This window comes from Petaurus breviceps, unplaced genomic scaffold, assembly GCF_028583685.1.
Source record: "Petaurus breviceps papuanus isolate PSGF00001 unplaced genomic scaffold, PetGlider_PUasm1.0 90743, whole genome shotgun sequence".
Taxonomy (NCBI): Eukaryota; Metazoa; Chordata; class Mammalia; order Diprotodontia; family Petauridae; genus Petaurus; species Petaurus breviceps.
In genome coordinates this window covers 14,216,617-14,233,029 of record NW_027187332.1, presented here as the reverse complement: position 1 = coordinate 14,233,029, position 16,413 = coordinate 14,216,617, and the positions used below count along the sequence as shown (strand labels likewise).

General features: G+C 39.3%; 1 protein-coding gene across 2 annotated transcripts in view; it reads right to left on the bottom strand.

Annotated features, from left to right (window-relative positions):
• The window catches only part of CLDN10 (claudin 10), a 135,808-nt gene that overhangs the window by 31,940 nt on the left and 87,455 nt on the right, over nt 1–16,413 (bottom strand). The window contains exon 1 of one of the 2 annotated variants that reach the window (XM_069067348.1): nt 8,260–8,552. The exons of the other annotated variant lie outside the window; for it this stretch is intronic. Coding sequence (XP_068923449.1) covers nt 8,260–8,479 — 220 coding nt within the window. The 5' untranslated portion in view covers nt 8,480–8,552. Of the gene's footprint in view, nt 1–8,259; nt 8,553–16,413 lie in introns of those variants that run through there. 2 annotated transcript variants of the gene reach the window in all.

Sequence of the window (16,413 nt, the reverse complement as noted above, 5' to 3'; positions counted from 1 at the left end):
ACCAGTAATTTTCCTATTGGGAAAATTACGGACTGAAGAAAGGTTTTATTAATTATCAGCCTTAGAATGTTTAAGTATTCAGACCAATGTCACCTACATTTAAATACTGAGAGAGATACAAAGGTAAATGAGACTTGGGCCAATTATGATGAGAATGGTCTGCCAAAAGGGATAGTCATGGAGTTGGAGATACCACTAAAAGATTCATATCAGTTTGGGGACATAGCCATTATAAGAAACTCCAATTACAAAAAATTTCAGGGACACCCAAATGTAAATTGTTCTTGAAGTTTTGGACAGTGCTGATACAAGAAAATACATGTCCTTAATGCAAACTGCATTTTTGTTTTTTAAGGGGTCCCAAATGAAAATTGACACTTCAAGTAGAAAAAAAGCATGCATTACTTATTGTATTATAAAATGTGTTTTAAAGACATCAGGTATCTAGTTTTTTCTTTATATGAATTTTATTTTAAAGTTTAAGAAGATGCTTTGCTTTCCTATGATTAAAGAAAATTTATTGCTATAAAAAACAAAACAGACAAATGAAAAACAGTAACTAGCAAAAATAGCATAAAGACACTGAGACTCAGAAAATATAGTTAACATGGGTTAATTTGGATGCTAGTCATTATGGCCTCCTTCTACTTGTGACTCTGTTGCTAAACAATGAATTCTAAAAGGTTTTCTTAATTAAGTATCCCTTTTTTTTTTTTTAGCAGGATGCCTGATTCAAACCTTAGGCAACAAGCAGGATGTTGGAGAACTGGAATCAGGATTCTCAGAAAGGAAGGAAATAAACATTTATTAAGCCCTTATCATATGTCACGCACTGTGCTATCCACTTTAAAATCATTATCTCAATCCTCACAACAAACTTGAGAGGTAGGTGTTATTACTATCCCCATTTTACAGATGAGAAAATAGAGGCAGACAGTGCTTAAGGACCACAGGGCCTTAGGCCCAGGGCCACAGAGCTGGTAAGTGTTTGATGTTGGATTTGAACTCAGGTCTTCCTGACTCCACACCCAGTTCTCTATACACTCTATCCATCAATCACTCCAGGTTAGGTTCAAAAGCATGTAACAAGTTAGTAATGGGACTAGCTCATTATTTGGCAGCAAAGATTCAGTCTTTTTTTTTTATCATTTTTAACAACCAAGAACTATTTAAGTCTATGGTTTAAATTTCTTTAAATGTCTTTGACCTGCCTTCAGCTGCAGTCACTGAACATATATCAGACCTCAGTATGACAAAAATGCTAAAAATAAAACTATCCTAAGGAAATGAATCTTCTTCACTTATATTTCCTTATGAATTGGTAGAGTACATGCAGTCTTGGTTTACAGAAGTTCAACTATAAGTTCTGTGGTTTGGAAATCATAATGCATTTCCTATGAGAAGCAGTGTTATAAATAGTGATTCAGTTCTCAGGTTGGGCCCTAAAAGTCCATAACAAAGCTAAGAGGACTGAGAGTGCTATTATCTATACGGAATCACATTTACCACAATATTTCTATGGGAAAGTAGGGACCAAATTTCACTTTAGGGCTCCAGAGACACATTTTTTCTTGAAAACTGTGCTTTTGGTTGTGGCAAGATGAAGGCAGGGAATTGAAAGGCTGACAGCATCGTTGTCTTACAGTATTAGTTGGAGGGCAGGGAGACGGGTACCTCTGGAGCAGGGGTTCTGAACCAGCAGTCCACAGAGAGGTCCATGAATAGTGTTCATGGAATTTCATATGAATTTGAACTGGATAAAATAGCATATATATTTACTTTTACTAACTTCTAACTGAATTTTAGCATTTTCTCCAATTATGTAAAAACCATTGTTCTCAGAAGCAGCCCATGACATTAAAAAAATAGTTTAAGATCTCTTGCTCTGGAGAAACGTGTTAACACGATATCTGCATAAAAGGAAATATATTAGGGTCTGAATTGGGAAAGAAAGGACAACTGTTTCATGGATGGTGGGGACTTCTTGTACAATTCCTATTCTATGTAAGGAATGTTTATATAAGTCAGGCATTCATAAATTAAGCACTGCCTGTATTTATAAATTAAGAGGCAGCTTGGTGGCACAATGAATGGAGTACTGAATCTGGAGTCAAAAGCCCTGAGTTCAAATCCTGCCTTAGACACTTACTACGTGACCCTGGGCAATGTACTTAATCTCTGTCTGCCTCAGTCTCCTCAAATGTAAAATGAGGATAATAATACCTACCTCCCAAAGTTATTGTGAGGATCAAACGAGTTAATAATTTTAAGTACTTAACATAGTTCCTAACATATAGTAGGTACTTAATAAGAGCTTGTTTCCTTCTATTCAGTTGACAGAGCTGATCTTTGCAGTATTAAGGTCCAATTATAAGCATTCATGTAATGATTTTCCTTTCCCAACGTGGGTACCTACAACCTTGCATTCAATACTTCCTGAGGGTAAAACTTATTTTAGATGATACCATCCAACAAAATAGTAGTAAAAACTGGTCACAGAGACCATTATTTCTGACAGGCCTAATTTACTGGCACTGTTAACAGCTAATTAACACATTAAGGTGCTGAAGCATGAACATATTTACTCAGAGGTTCTCTAAAGCAAAATTTATAGTTAAATCTCCTAGGAGAAATGGCAACCATTCACAGTAACAAAAATAAATGGCATATACTAATAGCAACATGGCTGAGATTGATTCCTATCTAAAGGTCAAATGGCACTTTGAGAGTAATAGAGTTTTGCAAGATAGCCAGAAATCATTAGCTCACTTAACCAGGAAATAGTTTCAATTAGTAAAAGGACCATGATTTGTATCAGTGGATATCACAGGATGAAAAAAACCTACAGTCTAATTTTCTGAAAACTTGAAGTGAGGTATAATAAACACAATTCAACTTATCAGTTAAAATACACATTTGATTATCACTGTTAATCTCTAAAAATTAAAATATCCACTTGAAGAGAAACCATTAATGGCACACAAACTGGATTTTAGACTCAATGAAAGAGAAATTAGATTGGACCTGTGATTTCACTGACAGAGGGAGCTTCCAGATGAGAAAATTCCCTTTATCAGTGAAGGTCAGCACCTTGTCTGCAACTTATATTTTTAGAGGTTTACCTAGAAGACTGACTTAACCAATATGTGTCTGAAGGGAGATTTGAATCCAGGTCTTTCCAGCACCAAGGCCAGCTCTCTATCCACTATATAACAGTATGATAATGCCTTTCTAGAAACATATATATATATATATGTATACATATATATATGTGTGTGTGTGTGTGTGTGTATTTAATGAGAAGCAGCTTAGTATAATACATAACTGATCTCAGGGCAAAAATCCTGGGAATAGGTCCTTTTTCTGACACACATTGGCTGTGTGACCCTGGACAAATCATTTAAATTCTAAATGCTCTAGGCAATCCTCTGAGACTTATAAATTACAGAGAGAATGTTGACCTGCCATGAGAAAGTGAGTTGGAGTTCCCCAAACCAATGAAATCATAGGTCTAGTGTCTTTCCATGTGATTTTTCTTATACCAGCAAATTTTTAACATTTATTTTTTGCTGGAAAGTCCTTAAAAAGGAACAGAGTTAAACTGATAGAATCATGTTATTAAAAAAATGGAACTGATTTAGGCAATTTGGATCCTTATCACTAGATGTGAAGTGACACGAAGCTTTCCTAAGCCTTAAACTGCTTTATCTGTAAAACTGAGATGAGAGTTACACAATCTTGTTAGTCAAAACTCAAAGGTACATCTCCACATACTATACTACTAACTGAAGTAAATTAGCAACAGCATCCTTATCAGTTATCTTAATTATTCCCTTCAAGACTGGGAAAACATAAATAAGGGACCTTTTCCTCTTGGAATCTTTCAGCAATCTGACTTTATTTCCATCTCCAGGATTAGTTTTACTTTCCTCAAGCCAACTGCTTGTGTGTTACTGATGCAGCTTTTTAAATGGAACATGTTTACACCACCTCAAATACACCATGGTAAAATTACTTTATCAGGTAATTTATCAGATGTTGCTTTGTGAACAACATAGCCTTTAGTTCCGACTACAGCACACCGTCTTCTGGACCTAGAAGTTAGGAAGCTGACTGACCCTGGCCAGAGATATTTTATTCATAAGTGGAAAAAAAAAATCTGTTTATACACAGAGAGTCATCTTCAGTTAGGACAGGTAGGTGATGCAGTGAATAGAGTGCTGTGCCTGGAAGGAGGAAGATGCATCTTCCTGAGTTCAACGACAGGCAAGTCACTTAACTTTGCCCCAATTTTCTCATCTCTAAAATAAGCTGGAGAAGGAAATGGCAAGCCACTCCAGGATCTTTGCCAAGAAAACCCCAAATGGGGTCACAAAAAGTTAGACATAACTAAACAACCACAACAGTCTTTGATTCACTCCTCTCCCTCACTTTCCAAAGATAATCAATTGACAAGTCCTGGTTATTTTGTATCTGTAAGATATCTTACATCTGTCTGTCCTTTTTTCCACTCATGTGGCCAACACCCCAACTCAGCCTTTTATAATCTCTTGCCTAGACTATGATAACATCCTTCTAATTGGTGTCTCTATTTATAATATCTCCTCTCTCCAATCCATTCTTTACAGCACTGACAAAATAATCTTCCTAATGCACAGAAAAGACCATGTTCAAAAATCATCAGTGTCTGCTTATTGACCCTGGGATTTCTCAACTTGGCATTTAAGTCTCTCCACAATTTGGCTTTCCAACGATATTACCCATTACTATTTATGTTAGTCAAGCCAGATCACTAGATAGATGTTCCCCAAACTTGAGATCCTATCTTTTCTTTCCATAGGTTCACACAAACCTGGAATTCACCCCTTCTTCAACTCCATACTTAAAAATTGTTATTTTCCCTTCAATCCTCTGGTATAACTCAGGTACCATTTCCTCAGTGAAGCCTTCCTTGATTCTCCCAGGTGACAGCATTCTCTCCTCTCTCAATTGTCTTGTTTTACTCTGTGTTCATAGATTATCATGCAACCCACCTCCAATAGAGAGAACAGGGGCTAGTTTTATTTTGGGTTTTGGGTATGTTTGTTTTGTTTTTTTCTTTTTTGCTTGTTTTGCTTCCCTGTACCTGTGTCTAATACATTTGGGCGTTTGTGTGTTGTGTGCACATGTGCGTGTGCAAGTGAACACTTGTGTGCACCTGTGTTTAATTAGTGCAGAGAGTGAGCTCCTTTTACTAATAGAGATCAGTAAAGGTTCTATAATTTAGAGTTGCCCAGGGTAGTAAGAAGGTAGGTGACTTGCTCAGGAACATTTCCTCTAAGATGTGTGAGATCTGGGAATTGAATCCAGGGTGCCAATCCCTATACACACACACACACACACACACACACACACACACACACACGAGATTTATTCAATACTCCATGATGTCTCTAGCCTTACACATAAAAGCCACTTTATAAATGCTTGTTGGATCAAAGATGCTTAGCTTCGAGCCTTTATTTCCTCCCTCTCCCCTTCAATTTTTCATTCTTCAGTAACTTCAATACAGAAAGGGAAAGTGATTTAAGTATGGATGTCATTGGGGCGGCTAGGTGGTGCAGTGAATAGAGCACCAGTCCTGGAATCAGGAGGACCTGAGTTCAAATCTGGCCTTAGACACTTAAAAAAACTAGCCGTGTGACCTTGGGCAAGTCACTTAACCTCAATTGCCCTCCCCAAAAAAAGTATGAATGTCTTTGACCCTTCTGTACATTCCACCATTCAATACTAGGATTTAAACTTTGTCACCCACCCACCCATTTCATCACTCTCCCTCACTGAAAAGGTGAGTATTTCAGCATCCTATCAATAACTGTATTGAGGTTGTTATTTCCCTCTCCTTTCCCCTCACCCCCCCCCCCCTTTAAAAGGAAGTTCATGTAGCTGGCAGGCCAACTCGCCTCACAATACAATTATAACAGAAGAATGCTCTCAGGACAGTTACTGTAAATCCCGTATTCCTGAATGGTAAACCACAGAAACAAGAGCCTATCTGTTCAAATCATCTGTCTGGATTTGTGTTTTGGACAACAGACAATTCAACAGGAGTTCTAGGGAGTAAATATGGCCTGGATCATTCATACATGAAGATACTACTCAAGTCCTTGTCCCTTTCAAAACAATGCCTATATTTCCTTTTCACTGTGTCCTCATCAAATACTACATTGAGCAAGAGTTTGCTTTTCAAGGCGCACAATTACATACATGAAAACAAATGCAACCTTAGAGGCATCAAAATCTTGTCTCTACTATTTACCCAGCTATGTAAATAAAAATTTGAAATAATGCAATAAGAAAAAAAAACACCTTAAAACTAAAAATAGTGTAATTGTTCCTCCTGGGTTTCAGCAGCTACCTAACTTAAGCAGTCCGACCCCTCACTTTTTACCCTCTATATCAGAATCCCAATTTCTGCTTCAAAAGTTTATTCTTCTCCTGAAGGTTAAACAAAGCTGGCATTATCTGCGACTATCTAACTGTTGCAGACTTTCTGAGTTGATATAAGCAAGAAAAAAAAATCTAGTCTTATCTATAACTGCCTTTATAAGAAAAACCAAAGAATGTCTATTTCTAATAAAATAAAAAGAAAAACCTACACAGAAGAAAGATCATCCCACCAGGAAAAAGCTAGCATTCTAACAAAAATAAGTGCTAGCTTGGAAGGTAAGGGAGGACGACGGAGGGAAGAGGGAAGTATTCTTTCTATGTCAAACTTCTCCACGTTGCAACTGAGGTTTCAGGAGAAGTGGAATAATAACTGATCACTCAATGACTTGGGTGGGAATAATCAGTTCTTGTTCTATTGTCTTAAAACTTAGAGAAAGCATTTAAATCCAGCTGGGTGCTTTTATCATTTTAAAGAAAAGCACGTTCTTGATCTTTCTAATGTATGATTTTTAAAGATCTGACCGAAGTGCAAGGACAAATGGCTTTTGCTTTTAATCAATTTCCTCATTTCAGAAATAAAGCGGTGATTTCAGCAACTTCTTCCTTCAATGTAGTTCATAACTCAGTTATATCCTTGTCAAATCCTACCGAGTTAGCTGCTTGAGGTACTTAGAAGCGGCCGGTCCATGGTCGTACACTAATTGTCTGAGGAGGGATTTGAACATAGGATTTTCAGATGCTAAGTTCTAACTTTCACCCACTATGCCAAGATCCCTCTGCAAAAAAAAAAAAAAAAAAAGAAAAGAAAAGAAAGAAACCAAACGGAGTTTTAAATACAGGGGATGATGAATGCATAGGTACTAACTGTACAAAAACAAATTGTGTTTTTATTGGTAGAGTGCTCCTCTATAATAAAGGTATTCTTAGTAATGCGGATGCAGCACCCCAGGTTGCCAAATCCAAGATCTCGCTAACCACGCGCAGGGCAGGAAGCCGACCATTGGCGGCCGCTCGGTGGCTGTAGCCGTCCTGGGAGTGCTGCCTGAGCCAGCGACCGCCCGAGTTGGGCGCCTGCTGCTCTCCTTCATCCTGGCTGGCTCACACCTGGCGGACACACACCTGACGGCCAAATCAGAGACACTCTCAGCTCACTCACTCACCTTCTCAATCTCCCTCTCAAGAACAGCGGCTCTTAACCATTTAAATTTTTTTTTAATTTAAATATTTTTGTATCATGGATCCCTCTGGAAGTCGGGAGAAGTCTATGCCCTTTTTAGAATAATGTTTTTAAGTAGTTGAAGGAAATGCTAATTTTGGTTAGAGGTTAGCGAAAATAAAGATGAATCTTTTTCCCCATCCAAGTTCACGAATTCCCTAAACTCTAACCGCGAACCCTTGCTTTAGAACAATTCAATTCCTTAGATTCCAAGAAGAGTGAAGAAACGAAATCAAGCTCAAAACCTCTCCTCTGTTCGTACCTCACCTCCTTCCCCACCCCGACGCAGTTCCCACATTCTCGCTTCCCGAAACCTATCCTGCCTGCCAGGTGCTAGGTACTAGGTACTGTTCCGATACTAGGTATCGGAGGGGGCAGCAATTGGGTCTCCTCCACCAGCTATGGTGTTGCCCCCTGAGCCCCTGGACTACTTTTAGCTAAGTGCACCTCCTCTCAGGCGCGCCCCTCCTCTCAGGCGCGCCCCTCTAAGTAAGTAGTTGGACTCAGCTCACGGAGTGGGATAAAGATAAAGGGGGAGGACGAGCATGAGAAAGGGCTATGGGGGAGACGGGGCTGGGGGAGAGGTCACAGGGGAAAAGAATATAGATGCAGACCGTCCAGTGCCAGCATGGAGGGGAAGTCCTTGCAGTTAGAGACACCCGTGGAGTCGGTAACACAAGTCTTCCACAGGTTGGCCCAATAGGTGGCGGTGGTGATGACGGTGCCATCGATGGTGGACACTTTCCAGTAATCGGTGGGCAGCGTGGAGGAGACCAGCACCCAACCCGAGATGGCTACCATGAATGCGATGATCTCCGAGGCTGTACTCGCCATGCCGCTGGGTGCGCAGCGCTTCCCGCATCCACTCCCCTGCCTAGCACCTCTTCCTTCTATCGCTCCCCACACCTACCCCTCCCCCGACTCCGCCTCCTTCCAGGGTCCCCTCCTCCAGCAGCCCCAAGGGCGCGAGCAAGTAGAGAGGGTGAGGGTCTAAGGGAGCCCCAGAGCTTGAGCGTACAACCCAAAGCTAGCTCCAGAGGTGAAGTCACCGGCTCACTGCAGGGAGTCCCGGTAACTTGTTTCACAGCATCCTGTCCCAACCCTGGCTTTACCTACACCCCCATCTCGCTTTTCACCACTCCTTGTTCTCGTCCCTCCCCTCCCTTTCCCTCTCCTCCCTCCCCTTCCCTCCTCTTCTTTCCTTCTTAGAAGAGGGAAACTAAGAAACTTGGCCCTATAGATTGATTTCTAAATGAGGAGGAAGAAAAGATGGGGAAAAAAAATTAGAAACTTCATTGTCCTGCTGTGCCCCTAACTTCAACTCCCACCACTTCTTGCCTCTGGATATTCAGGAGGATTCCTTGGAAGAAACATGAGGAATAAAGGATGTAGAGAGAGGGCTAGACAACTGGTTTGTTGGACACCGAGAGAGATTTATAAGGGAGAGGTAATTTCCCTGGTTTTCTTACTCCCTGGTCCAGATCATCACAAGCCTGGATATGTATCAGGATTTTCTTTCCTCCTACCTAGAAAAGGATACTGCTGTACACTCACGCTCCCTCCTCAGAAATTGGGCCAGATGCCCACATCAACAAGAACACATTCCTTCTTGCACCTCTCTCAGTAACCTTATTCCCCTCCTCTAGCAGTCTATCATTAGTTTGCTGATCCAGCCCGCCAACTCAAGGAGTCCCTCATTAGAGGGGTATGGCCTAAAGACACTAAAACCAACAGAGACCTGAACATCCAGAGACCTTCGGTTTCAAAACATGCCCTTGTTCTGAGGCATTATTAGAAGAGGAAGAAGGGCAACCAGAAAATGGCACATCTGCTGGAAGGGATTCTCTTTATGCCCTACCCATGGCAAATAGTTTGGCTTCCAAAGTACCTAATTAAACCTGAAAGGAAAAAGCCTTTTTTGTGCTGTATACTCTGCTAGGATAGTTAAGCTTAAAGAGATATAGCCTAACAAGACTGTTCCAAGTCTATGCCATTATGAAGTTTTAACTCTTCATGGTAAGTCTGAGAAGCTGATCCTGTTACACCTTGGGTGAGACGGTCAAGGAGGGTTCACTGAGCAGACTGTCTTTGGAAGCAGCATGAAGTCTCTGTATATATACACTCCCAGTTATGGTGAAACTGGCCTGCTAAATGTTCTTCATTTCCAACAATCCACTTACTTCCCCTGCCTTTGCACAAGGAATATTCTCCGTATCTGGAATGCACTCCCTTCTTACCTCCATTCAATAAGATATTTTCCTCATCCCCCCAGATATTGACACTCTTTAGATTTTGAAATTATTTTATCTATACTTTGTTTATATTTACATATTTGCAGATTGTTTCCTCCAAATAAACTATGAGGTCCTTGAAGGTTATTTCATATTTGCCTATGCATTATGGAATCTAGCACAGTGCCTTGCATATGATAGTAGACACAACAAACATTTGTTGAATTGAATTTGCTTATCCAAATCCATGAATAGAGGACAGAACCAGAACACATGCAAAGTCTTTTTCTTTCTTTTTCTTTTTGGAGGGGGTAAGGTAGGGCAATTGGGGCTAAGTGACTTGCTCAAGGTCACAAGGTTGTTTTGCGTTTAGTGCTTGAGGTCACATTTGAACTCAGGACCTCCTGACTCCAGAGCTGATGCTCTATTCACTGCGCCAAAGTCTTTGATTTAATCAGAATCATAAGCTTTAAAATTCTTGTCATAGCACTGCCTTTCATATATGGAGATGAGACTACTGACCTGCTTTATACTATGCCTTAGCTTTTCTAATAGTGGTGAAGGGTTCATGCTTCATCATCCACACTCTCTTTGCTGAACAAAGATATTTTCCTTGTAACTAGATCCGCACATATAAGAAGTGGGACCACAGTGGAATAACTGAGTCTTAGAGGACTGAAACCTTGGAGTCATCTTTAATAGACTTCTTCTTGTTTTCTTCTTCCCCTTGTACTTTCTCTGACTGAGTTCTACAGATTCTTCCTTCAAAATATCTTAGCTCTATCCTTTCCTCTCCCTTCTTTGTCCCAGCTCTGTGTCCCAGGCATTCAGACCTGCATAACTGCAATAACATCTGTCCAACCTTCCTCAAGTCCATCCTGGAAACAACTGCTTGTTTAATCTTCCTTATAATAATAGAAAATTGGGATTTATAAAGTGCTTTGAGGATTGAAAAGTGCTTTACAAATATGACCTACTTTTATCTCCACAGCACTACTGGCAGGTAGGTGCTACTATTATCTGATCTTACAGATGAGGAAACTGAGTCTGAGAGTTTAAGTGACTTGCCCAGAGTCACACAGTCAGATACCCAGTATCTGAGGTCAGATTTATATGCTGCCTCGTTACTTCTTCCTTAAATAACTAACAGGAAAAGTGCTTTGCAAATAATAAAATACTATATAAGTTCTAGATATTATTAAGTCCCATTTTGGTTATGTGTTCTGTTGATCAAAAACAAAACAAAACCAAAAAACTCCAACAACCTTGCACTATTCCTGACTTCTTACCACGTCAAGTCTAAATTCCTTTGTCTGGATTTCAAGACCCTCTGTAATCTTATCTTGACCTGCCTGTCACACCTTATTTCCTATTACTCTTCGCTACACTCTCTTTGCTCTATCAGGTCACAACGTGCTCATTTCTCATGTCTATGTCTTTTATCGTATTTCACTTGCCTAAAATACCTTTCACTTTTTCCTATTTTGTCTAACCCTTTCCTATCTCTCTAGGCTAACCAAAGACCTACCTCTTCTAGGAAGTCTTTCTCTACTATATAGAAAGAACTATGTTCAAGAGACAATGCTTCTGTGTCATGAATCTATGACTAACTAAGCTGGGTTACCCGGCACAAGTCACTTGACTCTCTGGGCATTGGTTTTCTCACCTGAAACCAAGAAGACTGAAGTAGATGATTTCTAAGATACTTTCCAGCCCTAACATTTTATGATTACATGCTTCTCTTCTGCAAAACTAGATACAGGATATCTAAAGTAGAACAGCATTTATATTTGCATAGTGTTTATGTTGTTTCATCATTTCTCTTCAATAGTCTAATTACAAACCAATTTTATATCGAAATCTTTGGTGACTCAAGGTGATCATAAAGATTACAGAGAGCTGAGGTCAATATTTGGGAATGAATCTGTATGTACTTGAGTAGAAAGTCATACACTTTATTTTATTATTTTAATTTGTCTCTTCAAAGTTCTTTTAATTCTTTTGGATTTCAAGTTTTTCTTCTCCTTGATAATAATACTGAGTCAAAAACCAGCTTCTAAATTAAATCTGACCATCAAAGCTATTGTTTCCCAATTGGTATGCAGTGAAGTGGGTCTGTCAGGATTTTTTTTCATTCTTTTTTTTACCAGGACAGCAAAAGGTAGAGCTAGTAGCACCTTCTAGTGAAGAGAGGAGGGAAGATAGCCTACGTATAAACTTTTAAAGGGAGAAGAAGCCTTAGAGATCATCTCATTGAATCTCCTTCCTCCCTAATGAAGGAATCCTTTCTACAACATTCTGAGCAGATAGCCATTCAACTTTTGTTTGAAAATTTCCTGTGACAGAGAGCTTGCTGCTTGAAAAAGCAAACCATTACATTATTGGGTGCTCCAATTGTTATAATTTCCATCCTTATATTTATCCAGCATCAGCCTCTCTGTAATGTCTATCTATTGCTTCTATTTCAACTCCATGGAGCAATGTGGAATAACTCAATTTAACAAATATTCAATGATGTGTGGGTCACCTATCAGGATGCTAGAGTGCTATCTTCTGGAGAGATTAAAAATTTAGATAAGACATGGTGTTTGTTCTCACAAAGCCATCAAACTAGTAGTAGGGGGCGGGGATGATATTCTTGTGCAATTCTTTTCCACTCACTACAACCACATTTGGGATTTTCTTGGTAAAGATACTGAAGTGGTTTGCCATTTCCTTCTCCAGTTCAGTTTGTAGATGAGGAACCAAGGCAAACATGGTTAAGTGACTTGCCCAAGGTCACACAGCTAGTAAGTGTCTGAGTCTGAATTTGAACTCAAGTCCTTCTGACTCCAGGCCCAGAGTCCTATCCACTGTGCCACCTAGATGCCCAGGAGGATATGATACAGATAATTATACAAAATGATACATAATGAGTTTATTAAAGAGGCACATAAAATGGCATATGAGATCAAGTAGATCAACTAAGGGAGATGCTATTTGATTTGGGCTTTAAAGCATAAATAGATTAATAAAGGGTGAAAGGATTAACAAAGAGGAGAGAGCATCTCAGGAGTAGGGATTAGTGTGAACACAAGAAAAGAGACAAAAAAGTACAAGGTGTATGCAAAGGAAAATTCAGTTTGGCTGGACTACAAAGCATTTGGTAGGAATAGTTGAAGAGGCTGCACAGATTATGGGAGGCTCTGAAAAGCCGGCAAAGGAGTTTAAGCTTTCCTTAGTAACCAAGAAAGAACAACTAAAGAATCTTGAGCGGAGGAATTCCTGTTTCAGAAAGGCAGCTGAAATGTGTAGCTTAAAGATTTTATACATTAACATATATATTGTCAAATATTGGAGAAGATGTGGGAAAATTGGGACTAATGCCTTGTTGATAGAGTTGTGAACTTATCCATTCATTTTGGAGAGCAATTTGGAATTATGCCCAAAGGACAATCAAACCATGCATAGCCTTTGATCCAGCAACACCACTACTAAGTATGTGTCTCAAAGAGATTATAAAAAAGAGAAAAGAATCTACGTGTACAAAAATATTTATAGCAGCTCTTTTTGTGATTGCAAAGAACTGGAATTGAGGGGATGCCCATCAATTGGGGGATGGCTGGACGAGTTATGGTATATAAATGTAATGGAATACTATTGTGCTATAAGAAATGATGAGCAGGCAGATTTCAGAAAAAAAAAAACCTGGAAAGACTTATATGAGCTGAGTAGTGAGCAGAATCAGGAGAACGGTGAGCACAGTAACAGTAATACTGTGTGAAGATCACCTATGATACACTTAACTTTTCTCAGCTATACAATGATCTAAGACAATTCCAAAAGACTAATGGTGGAAAATGCCATCCACATACAGAGAAAGAACTGAAGTCTGAATACAGATCAAAACATACTATTTTCATGTTCTTTGTTTTTTTTTCACTTTTGTTCTGTTTCTTCTTTTACAATATGACTCATGACTCAACTTTTACATGACTGCACATGTATAACATATCAGATTGCTTGCTGTCTTGGGGAGGAGGGGGAAAAGGAGGGATGGAGAAAAATTTAGAACTCAAAATCTTAGAAAAATCAATGTTGAAAATTGTCTCCACATGTAATTGGAAAAAACAAAATATTATTTTTAAAAATACATTTTATCATTATGGGATGATGTATATATATATATATTGCATTATAATTATAAGCATCAGTTATTCTCAAGGACTTTGATTCTTTTTTTAATTAAAAAAAATCCTTATAGAAATAGAAATCCTTCTTTACTAAACTATCATTTCTTTAGCCTGGACAAAGAAAATGGGTTAAGAATGTGTCTCTACTTAAGTTGAGGGAGGGAAGTATGGATAGGACTTGTTATAGCATATTAGAACTAGAGGTCCCATCCAGCTGCCTGTACACCCACTCAAGTCTCCCATATTCTTTAAAAAAAAAGACTTTACTTGATACTGTCATCTCTGCAGTATTGTCATGTATCTCTCCTCTTTTTCACTGTCAAGCTCCTAAAAAGAATTGTCTACTCTCACTGTCTCCACTTCATCATCACTGTATCACCAAGGCAATATTCACAGCACCAAATGGTAACCATGAACATGCCAGCATAGTTCTGAATTACAAAATATAATGGACTCTCCATATAGAAGACAGAAGCAAAACATTTATTCAAACACCAGAAAACCGAATCCATCATAGCAACAAAGAAGTTAACACACTAAATTATCACTGTAGAGAGCAATGCCATCCCAAAGCCTTCCCCTTGCTCCAGCCTTCTCACTCACAATTCTAGCTGTCTGCTTACCTGTGTCCTCTCCTCCCTCTGTTCTAACTGCTCTAACTCCCAGCTTCCTCTGGGCTCTGCTCCACCCTTCCTGCTCTACCTGTTCTAAACTCCTCCTACCACAGGCTTCATATGATTACATTTGGCCTATTAAGGGGCAGAGAAGATCTTCAAATTCCCATTTTCATTACAACCACTCAGTCATTTAAACCCATCCCAATATGGCTTTCAACCCCAATACCCAAATGAAACTATTCTCCCCGAGATTACCCATGATCACTTTACTTTTAAATTAATAACTACTTCTCAGTCTCCAACCTCCATAACCTTTCTGAAACTTTTGACACTGTTAACCAGATACTGCAGATGGACAGGTCCGACATTAAGAAGGAAAAAGAGCCTATATTGTCTTTAAGAGATTGTGTGCTGCTCTCAGTGCTCCTAATCCACTCTGTTGTGCAAAGATTCATCTTTTCAATATGTTCTCCTAGTGATGTATGTGAACCTCAGAACATCTAAGTCTCTGAGGAATCAAAAGAAATGGAGAGAAATATGGAGGGCCCAAGTAAGCTACAGGTGATAGCCTATGCCCAAGAAATGCATAAGGAATATGTCATCCTGGAAATGCATGATCTGAAAAGAAGATAGGCCAGTCATGTAGCATAAGAGAAGGATAACAGATAGACATAAAATGGTACACCCATGAAATTTAATTGAATTTAGTTTAAACTCCTCACTCTTCAATTGAGGAAAAATGGAATCCTTAAACATAGAATGATTCATCTAGCATCACCCATACAGTAATGTTAGTGGCAGATCTGTGAATGAAAAATGGGATATAAGTCTGTGAAACAAAAGGGAAATTCTACAAGGGGATGCTGGGGAAGAGGGACAACTACATGGTAAGTGCTTTAAAATAATAGCTTAAAAATAGTTTTCAGATGTGTAGAATTTTGCCACGGAAGCTTTGTCCTTCTACTTCAAGGTCCTGATTCTTGTTTAAATATAAACATTCCTGGGAGATTCAGGAGTTTAAGGTCTCTGTTGTTTGTCAAGGTGTTTGAATTTCAGATGCATTTTCCTAAAAGCAGGTTTTGAAGATGAGGAGGAGGGGGAGAAAACTGGAATATGAGTAAACCTGGTAGAACTGCTAGAGTGGGAGGAGGAAATTGTTGGGGCTCAGGGTGACCTGGGAATGCAACAGAAAAGGTTTTGGAAAGGAGCAGCTGGAACACTTAAAACCAGCTCCACCATTTTGCCAAGGGGAAAACTAGAGATTGGGGAGGGGGTGTCTATGACTAAATAATGGTCTCTTCTAGCATCAGTGTTTACATTATGGCAGGATTTATTCAGTATTTCATTTTGTTGTTATCTAGACCTGTGATTTCCTCAATATGGGCAACACCCTGCACTGATGCAAACCAGAAACTTCTCCGTCACTTACGGTCTTAGAAAATTTTCTGAGAGCACTGAAAAGTTGAGTGACTTACCCATTGTCATACAGTTCGTACATATGAGGAGTAGGAGTAGGAGCAGAATTACCTGGGCATCCTAAGAAGTTAATTGACTTGTCCGTAGTGATAAAGGTAGCGCCCAGGCAAACCTTTACTGACTCCAAGGCTAGCCCTTTATCTAAGATATCACAATGCTGCAGTATTCCATGAAGTTCATCAAGAAACCTGTTGTCTCTGTATAGTCCCTTAAGTTGTCTCAATTTATATGTGTGTATACATGTGGGGTATATGTGTGCATCCATGCTTATT